Source organism: Octodon degus, unplaced genomic scaffold (genome assembly GCF_000260255.1).
Source record: "Octodon degus isolate 3935 unplaced genomic scaffold, OctDeg1.0 scaffold00005, whole genome shotgun sequence".
Lineage (NCBI taxonomy): Eukaryota > Metazoa > Chordata > Mammalia > Rodentia > Octodontidae > Octodon > Octodon degus.
In genome coordinates this window covers 24,502,903-24,511,154 of record NW_004524581.1, presented here as the reverse complement: position 1 = coordinate 24,511,154, position 8,252 = coordinate 24,502,903, and the positions used below count along the sequence as shown (strand labels likewise).

Below are 8,252 nucleotides of genomic sequence, written 5' to 3'. Positions count from 1 at the left end.
GGCGGAGTCTTTGTTCATTTTCCTCCCCTGGCAGGGCCCAGGACAGTGCCTGATGCAGCCCACAGGCCCCACTGAATGAACAATGAATGAATGAATGAATGAATGAATGAATGAATGAATGAATGAATGAGATGGAGCTAGAGGGGACGGTGCCCCAAGTGCCAGGTGAAATTTGGATTTCCGGGCTCTCCTGGGGACCTCAGAAGAGTCCCCTGCCCTTTCAGAGCCTCAGTTTACCTACTGCACCATGAGAGACTTGGAGCGCCCAGCTTTGATGTGCTGTGACCCTCACAATGGCTCTGCCCAGGGAAGGGACATCACTGATGACAGCAAAGCTAAAGGGTGACAGAGGAGCTGTCAGTCAGCTCGATTCTCACGGCGATAGAGCCAAGCGCTCTCACAACCAAGGGAGACAAAGGCACAGGGCGACAGCGGGAGACACTAGCCGCTGGTGATATCCAAAGGGGCAGGCCTTGGCTGCAGGATCTAGGGAAGGAGAGGAAGATGAAGGGAGGGTTGAGGTGCCCTCAGACCTGGGCCCCATGCGTGTGGGGGGCTCCTGTATCTTTCTCTCAACCAAACTCATTCCCCATGCCCTAAAGCCAGAGAGAAACCCTTCGTGATGCCCAAGCCGTCCAGAGAAAAATGAAGACCAGTCTTGGATGGGTTTGTGAGCGAGTTTAATGTCCGAAGTCCAGGAGTGCGCAGGCAAGCACTCCTACCTTGGGCATGCACGCACAGCAGGGGCCCGGGGAAGGCAGTGCAGGCAGGGTGACCTCTTGCCTAGATGAGCAGACCCAGGAGCTTCGGCGGCCCGTGCACTGCACAGGAGGGCGCCCAGCTGCGGCTCCCCTCTCTCACGTGTCCCTTGGTCCTGCAACAGACTGGGTGTTCAGTCCCCACCCACCCCCACGGGGTCACTCAGGCAGAGCTCCAGGGCGCTCACTCACCTGCCAGGGTCTGAAGGGGGTGCCCTGCGTCGTGGCCGCTGTCCTGACCCTTCACGGGAGGCTTCCCCAGTTTCCACCCACGCCAGGCCACACCCCAGAGGACTCCTGCGGCGAGCAGCTTGCTGAGGAAGACTAAGGCCAGGAGGAGGACGGGAGTGGGCAGGAAGGGGGTCTCTCCGGGGCGGCTATGTGCAGAGAGAGGAGGTAGTTGGAGACAGCAGTGCTTCTGGGGCAGTCCGCTCTTGGGGATGATGGGGAGAGCCGGGCGGGAGGCTCCAGTCCCCATCACCCTCCCCCACCCCGCCCACCGGGACGGGGGCTCTGAAGGCCTGGGGCGCTGTGGTCAGCTTACAGCGGGCTCAGCCTCAAACCCACTAGGTGCACTAGAACGCCACTTTCCTGGTTGGGCAGCCTGCGGCCATCCCAAGGGCCGGCATGCTACTGTGCTTGTGGTCACGTGACTTATGCTGCCGGTTTGTGGGGGCGCCAGGAAACAAAGGAAGGCTGCCTATCCTGAGGTCTTAGAGCAAAGCTCTCGACCAGGGAATCGAGGAGGACCTCGGATCTGCGTTGGTGGTCTAGTGGTGAGCACAGCAGCCTTCCAGGAGGACCCTGGGTGTGGACCTCTGCACGCCGCCCCCCAGACACCCCAGCAGGCTGCAGGGGTCTAAGAAAGGCCATACACAGACCCTTTCCTGCCTTCGGGCATAGAACCCCTCCCCACCCTGCGCCCAGCTCTGTGGGGTCAAAGGCTGTGGACACAGAAAGGGACCTCACGGTACCTGGAGACACTCTGCTCCACCTGGGCACCATCAAAGGCCTCTGACTCCTCGGGTCCCCAGATGTCCCCATCCTCCTGCAGGATCAGCGGGTCTGGGGGTGGGGAGCAGCATGAGCTCCCTGCAGGCCCCACAGGAGTGGGGGAACCCCACAGGCGCAGGGTGCCCTGGACCTCTGTGGGGCTCGGATCCCTCACCCCGTGTACCCCGAGAGTCAGGGTGGCGGTTCCCCAGGATCACACAACAGCATCTCTGCTAACACCCAGCCCTGGCACGAGCTCTGCAAAGAACAATTGCACAGCTCTGCAAACAGGTATAATCTGCCGCGCTGTCTGCACTGCAGGGCCCTGCTCCCTATGTGACTGGCAGCCTACACACACCCTCTGGGAAGTCCGCCGGGCCTTGGACCCTGATAGGACTGCAAATCCATGTCTCTCCCTTTCCAGCTCCTTAGGAAAGTGAGTGGGGGATCTGTGCCCAGGGCTGTGAGGTCCCCTGTTCCTCTCTTCCCAAGACAAAAGCAACTCCAGATCCTGTTCCCAGGGTAAGAGTTGGGGAGGGGAGTGTCCGTGACTGGAAGCTGCTCCTCTTGGGGATGCTGTTGTGGGAGGCAGCAGAGGCTGCCCGAGGACCAGAGTTCCAGCTGGAAGTCTCACCTGCTGAGGGAGGACCCCAGGCCAGGGCAGAGGCCCCAGGTCTGTGCAGTGTCCCTCACTCCCCTGCTCCCAAGCACCCACAGGAACTCCTGGGGCCACCAGGACAGGTGCCAGCATCGCCACTAAAGTGTGTGTGTGTGTGTGTGTGTGTGTGTGTGTGTGTGTGTGTGTGTGATGTGGCAGCAGAACCCAGGGCCTCCCACGCCATAGTGAATGCTCTGCTCCAGAAACCCCATTTTAAGAGGAGGAAACGAGGCCCAGCACAGCAAGCCTCCTCGCCAGGGTCTTTCTGCACCTGGTTGGTGCTTGCTGACTTGCAGGTCTTCTGGCCGTTCAGATGAGGGGACACATTCATCTCCTGCTAGGATACAAGGGTTCAAGGAAGCAGGGCCAGGCAGACAATGTCTTCATGCAAATCAGAGAACGACGCCCTTCCGGCAGGTGACACAGCCCTGCACTAGGAGCCCAGCCTGGACCGGGCTTGCTTGTGCAGTGAGCAACCTGTATAGCCATCTATGGGACCTATACTGTGGGCTTTCCCAGGGTTCCAAAGACGCTGCTTCATGAAGGGTCCCAAACAAGGACCCCAGTCTTGGTCCAAGGCCAGAGGTGCTCACCTTCCAGCACCTCCACCAGCACCTTGTGGAGGGTGTCAGCCTCCCTGCCACGGAGGGCCTGGCACTGGTAGAGGCCGGCGTCCTGGGCTTGGAGGTTCCGCAGTGTCACAGTGAGGGTGCCGCCCAGGGCATCGTCCGTGATGGCCGTACTCCCGTTCCGCCTCTGCAGGAAGGCCAGCAGCCACAGACTGTGCGTGCTGACCACACGCTGGCACAGGCCCTCCTCGCGCGGCTGCCGGCACCAGGCCTTGCGGCGCCCCCAGTGCTTCACGGGGTCATAGGGGCAGGAGATCTGCAGGGACCGGCCTGCCATACCCTGGAGCACTGTGGTGTTGTGGGCTCTGGACAGCTCTGGAGGGGAGACAGCAATTCCTGACTTCATCTGTGTGCTAAAGATTTACTGAGCACCTACTATGTGCAGCCAACCGAATGGAGCCCAGCAGGAGCTTGGGTGCTCACACAGGCTGCAGAAGGAGCCCCAGATGCGGCACCTGCTGGTGGGAAATACTCCTGGCTGCTCGGCTCACTGCTGGACTTGCTGGGTAACTGGAGAAGCAGCAGGCCTCTCTGGAGCTACTTCCAGAGCCCCTCATCTGCAAAGTACCACCAGTCCCACTCTGCACACGTCTCTTGTCACATGAGCCCCGGGCCTCTCCTGCCCCCTCTCCAGCTTAAGGGCGGGGCTGGTGGCCCCTCGCTGCCCTGGCCATCCCTAATGGTACTGACACCACATCATCTGCCATCCTGACCTTTAGCTTCCAGCTTCCCTATTTCGCTGGCTTTGTTCCCCTTTCAGGAAGGACTTGTCTAGAACTATTTTGGGGTAGACATGAGGCTGCTATTTTGGGGGTTCTCTGGGGAGGAGGGGCTGGCCTTGAAGCTCTAGCTCAATCCAGGGTAGGGGCTATAAGGGATCACCCAGAGCTCCTGCTGCCCCCTTGGCCTAGCTCCAGCCGCAAAGGTGAGGGACGGGATTGAGGCTGGCTATGGTGGCGCACACCTGTAAGCCAGCCCTTGGGAGGCTGAGGCAGGAGGATCACTGTGAATTCGAGGGCAGCCTGGGCTACAAAGTGAGCCTAAGCTACATAGCAAGACCTTGTCTTAGAAAAAGAAAAGAAGAAGAAAAAGGAGGAGGAGAAGGAGGAGGAGGAGGAGGAGGAGGAGGAGGAGGAACAAAAAAGAAAAGAGAAGAGAAAAGAAAAGAAAAATGGGTTTGAAATGTCAGTGGCCTGCACTGTGGAGCTAGAGACCTGTGCACCCTCCCCAGCGCCCCTGCCTCAGAGAGACTCACTCCCTCCCCCAAACTCAGGGGACAAGACTTTCTGGGGACGGTCCTCCCTCTACCCAGGTCTTCTCACTGCCCCGGGGGAGCCAGAGATACCCAGCCAGGAGTCATCAGCAGGTCAAAAGTTTTGGCCCAGCCTGGGTAACTCAGAGAGATACCATTTTAAAATGAGAAGGGCGCCTGTCCTTACCAGGGAAGAAGGAGTTGTGTGCCAGGCTTTGGGGTGACCCAAACCTTCAGTCCCTTCCTCTGCTGCAGCCTCTTTCCAGCATCCCCTAAGACGCAGATCTTGGCCAGAGGTCTGTCTTCCTCCCTCCTGCCCACCCTGCCAAGCTCCGCGATAGTCTTCCCTGGAGAATCATTTCTGCGGTTCTTATCCGTGCCCCTTGAGCTTCCCCGGGGTGCAACAGGTTGCGTCCCGCCCTGCGAGGCCTGGGTCCAGCAGCCCCTGAGCCCCAGGAGGGCTCTAGCCGGAGGTTGCGATTTGAGGGCGTGGCTGGGAGGGAGGCGGGAACAGGTGGAGCCGGGCAGGGCAGGGCTGCGCAGGTGCCGGCTCCTTCCAGCTCTTCCTCCTCCGGCTCCGCGCCCACCGCCCCACCCACACCGGCAGAGGGAAGAAGGCCCCCCGCGGGCAGAGGGCACCTACCTGCGACAAAGAGCAGGAGGAGCAGCCGGAGAGCCTGCATGCCGCCTTCCCGCGAGGACAGACACCCGGGACTTGGGCGAGCCCTCCTCCTTCCCGGGAACTGCAGAAGCACTGTCGGCACGCGCGGCCCACAGGAACCGGGCGCCTATGATTCAGGACTGGCGTGGGAGGGAGGAAGGCGGAGGCGGAGGGAGCCCTGAGAACACTGGCCTCCTCCTGCGCTGGCTGTGCGGCGGGGGTCGGGCGCCGGATCCTGCAGGGCCCCACCCACGGGGCACCGTCCGCACAGCCCTCTTCGGCCTGGCTCCAGCCTCGTAGGTCACAGAGAACAGGTGCTCCCCTGGAGCCGGCGACTCTCCGCAGCACCTCTCAGGGCGCCCCTCCCCTGGACACCCCAATAGTGAGAGCGCAGAACTGGAGCAAGGCTCCTGTGTGCCCAACTACACACCCATGATACCCCTGTGCCTCAGTTTCCATATCTGTAAGATGGGAACACTGATAACACACGCATAACATGGGTTCCTACGAGTAAAGCGTTTCCAAACAGGGCCTACGGCACAGGAGGTGCTCAGCAGATAGGAGTACCGCCGTTGTCCCCATGCACGGGGACGGGGCTGTCAGTGAAAGGGAGGCTCTCGGGAATGTCCTGCTTGGGGCCAGCCTCCTGTGGGCAGCTCTGGCATTTGGGGGGGCATCCTGCTGTATGAATCGCAACACACCTGTGTTACTCTGTGTGAGAACCATTATCACTAAATCTGTCAACAAACACTACAATGCAGAACACTTCCGTTGCGCCCAAAGTGTCCTCGTGCCCGGGGTTAGCCAGTTGCCTCCCCTCCGGTCCAGGCTCCAGCAGCGGCCGGTCTGCCATCTGTCCCTGCAGCTTCCTGCCCTCTCTGACTTGTCATCTTGGGGGAGCCACACAGCACGAAGCCTTTGGAGCTCACCAGAGGGCACGGGGGGGGGGGGGGGGGGGGGGGGGGGTGGACGGCAACAGAGCTGCCTTTCTCAGCCCCAGCGCAGCCCCTTGTGTTGCAGGGCAGATCTTCTGCCCCAGGCCCCTCAGGCACTTCGCCTGCATGCCGGCTGGCGGGCACTCGGGTGGTTTCTAATGTGGGGCAATAATGCAGAAGGTCTTGGCTAATATTCAAATATTTATTTTTTTCATAAACAGATGTTTTCATTTGCTTTGGCAGTTTTAGGCGTAGAGCTGGGTGTGTCACACACATATAATCCCAGAGTGCCAAGGCAGGAGAACCCAAGTTGGAGATCAGTCTGGGTAATTTAGCAACTTTGTCTAAAACAAAAATACAAAAAGGGCTGAGGGGGGTGGAGAGATAGCTCATTGGTCTAAGCGCCTGCCTGGCAAGAACAAGGTCCTGGGTTTGATCCCCATGCCAGCCCCGCCCTGCATAGGCATAGCTAGCCACCAAGACTGGGCATGGTGGCGCTTGCTTGAAATCCCAGTTTTGGAGAGGCCGAGGCAGGAGGATCACTATGAGTCCGAGCTGCGTAGGGAGACCCTGTACCAAATAAATAACTTTTTAAGAAAAAGGCCTGGAGACGTAGCTCAGTGTGAAGACCCTGCAGCTCGTTGGTACTGCACATCAATCAATAATCAATTATCCACCCAGCCTCGGAGTGCGAGTGGGGATGCCAGGTCACAGGGTAAGTGTAATTCCATGAAAGCCACGCTGTTTTTCAAGAGGCTTTATCAGTTTTGCGTCCTTGTCACATTCAATAGGTTTCCTTCAGCCTTTCTGCCAGGTTAAGGTAATAAAATCTCAGCCCGGTTTTAATTTGTGTTTCGCCAACAACTCCAACGTCAGCCGTCCTCCAGCTGCTCACTTGGCTGCAATCTTACTTCATGAGCTCGCCGCTCAAGCGTCCTGTCCACGTACCGCTGCTCGCAGTGCGTCCTCAGGCCTCTGGGGACCCCGCGTGTGCCATTTATCACACATGTGGTTGGCAGCTGTCTTCTAATTTGGAGTTAGTTTTCTTTTCTCCTTAACAGCACTTCTCAAGTGGGTAGATTTTAAAGCTAACGAGTCCAATATATTGATTTTTCTTTCGTGGCTTGTATTCTTGGCACTGCGCTGAGGAATTTCCTCCACCTCGAAGTTACAAATGTCTTTTTCTATGTTTTTCATTAAAAGTTATTTATTTATTTATTTATTTATTTACTTTGTACTAAGAATGGAACTCAGGACCTTGCACTTGCCAGGCAGGGGCTTAGGCCACTGAGCTATCTCTCTGGCCCCTTTTTTTTTTCTTTTTCTTTTTGAGACAAGTTTTCCTCATGAAGTTCAGGTTGGCCTTGAGCTCACTTTGCAGCCCAGGCTGGCCTTGGACTCTCAATGATCCTCTTGCCTCAGCTTCTGAGTTGTTGGGATTGCAGGCATGCGACACCATACCTGGCTTAAAAGTCTTTCTTTTTTTTTTTTTTAACCTTTTGGACATGAACCAATTTTTACATGTATTGTAAGGTCTAACTTGTAGAACATTTTGTTTTAGCTTTTTTTTTTTTTTCATTTTTATGTATTTGGTACAGGGTCTCATTGCACAACTTGAACTCGTAGGGATCTTCCTGTCTCAGCCTACCCAGCACTGGGATTATAAGCATGCACCACCATGCCGGGACTCGGTCGCCCAGGGGTGGGGCCAGCGTGGGATATGGGACCAGGGATTGAACCCTGCCTGTGCCTGCCAAAGCAGGTGCTTAGTCTGCTGAGCTACCTTGCCGACGCTATTTTAGTTGTTATTTATTTCTATTTATTTTAATTTTTCATGTGAACACTGTGCCAGAATCACTTGCTAAGAAGGTGGTATTTTCTTCATTAATTGCCTTGAAAGGGCCAGGGATATAGTTTATTGGCATAGCACCTGCCTGACAAGTGCACGGTCCTGAGTTCAAGTCCCAGTACCAAAAAAATTTAAAAAACAAAGTAGTAATCCAGTATACTGAATTGCCCTTTGAGTCTTTACTGAAAATCAGCTGACATCTAAGTGGTCTGCTTCCTGACTGTCAGCTTGGTCCTGCTATCTACACCTCTGCTCTCCACGACATCTCAGTCGTAACTGCTAACCGTAGCTTTTTATCCGGGCATTAAAGCCAGGGGGTGAGGGAGGACTTCTTCAACGTGGCTTGACCTCGTGCTTGCCGGGCAGGCTCTGTGCCTCTGAAGTACATCCCCAGCCCCAAGTCCAGCTCCTTATTTGGCCATGTCAGTTTTAGAATCAGCTTGCTAATTTCCACCCTCCCACAAGGCACAGAGAGAGAGAGAGAGAGAGAGAGAGAGAGAGAGAGAGAGAGAGAGAG

At 56.8% G+C, this 8,252-nt stretch overlaps 1 protein-coding gene across 1 annotated transcript; it reads right to left on the bottom strand.

Annotated features, from left to right (window-relative positions):
- Positions 1-769: 769 nt before the first annotated feature.
- On the bottom strand, positions 770-5,053 carry Trem2 (triggering receptor expressed on myeloid cells 2). The gene is made up of 5 exons (XM_023720096.1): positions 4,934-5,053; positions 3,003-3,353; positions 1,733-1,823; positions 951-1,135; positions 770-874 (listed from the first exon to the last, which is right to left on the bottom strand). Exons 1-5 carry the CDS (start codon positions 4,971-4,973, stop codon positions 858-860), a joined length of 684 nt encoding a protein of 227 aa, XP_023575864.1. The 5' UTR covers positions 4,974-5,053; the 3' UTR covers positions 770-857.
- Positions 5,054-8,252: the final 3,199 nt, after the last annotated feature.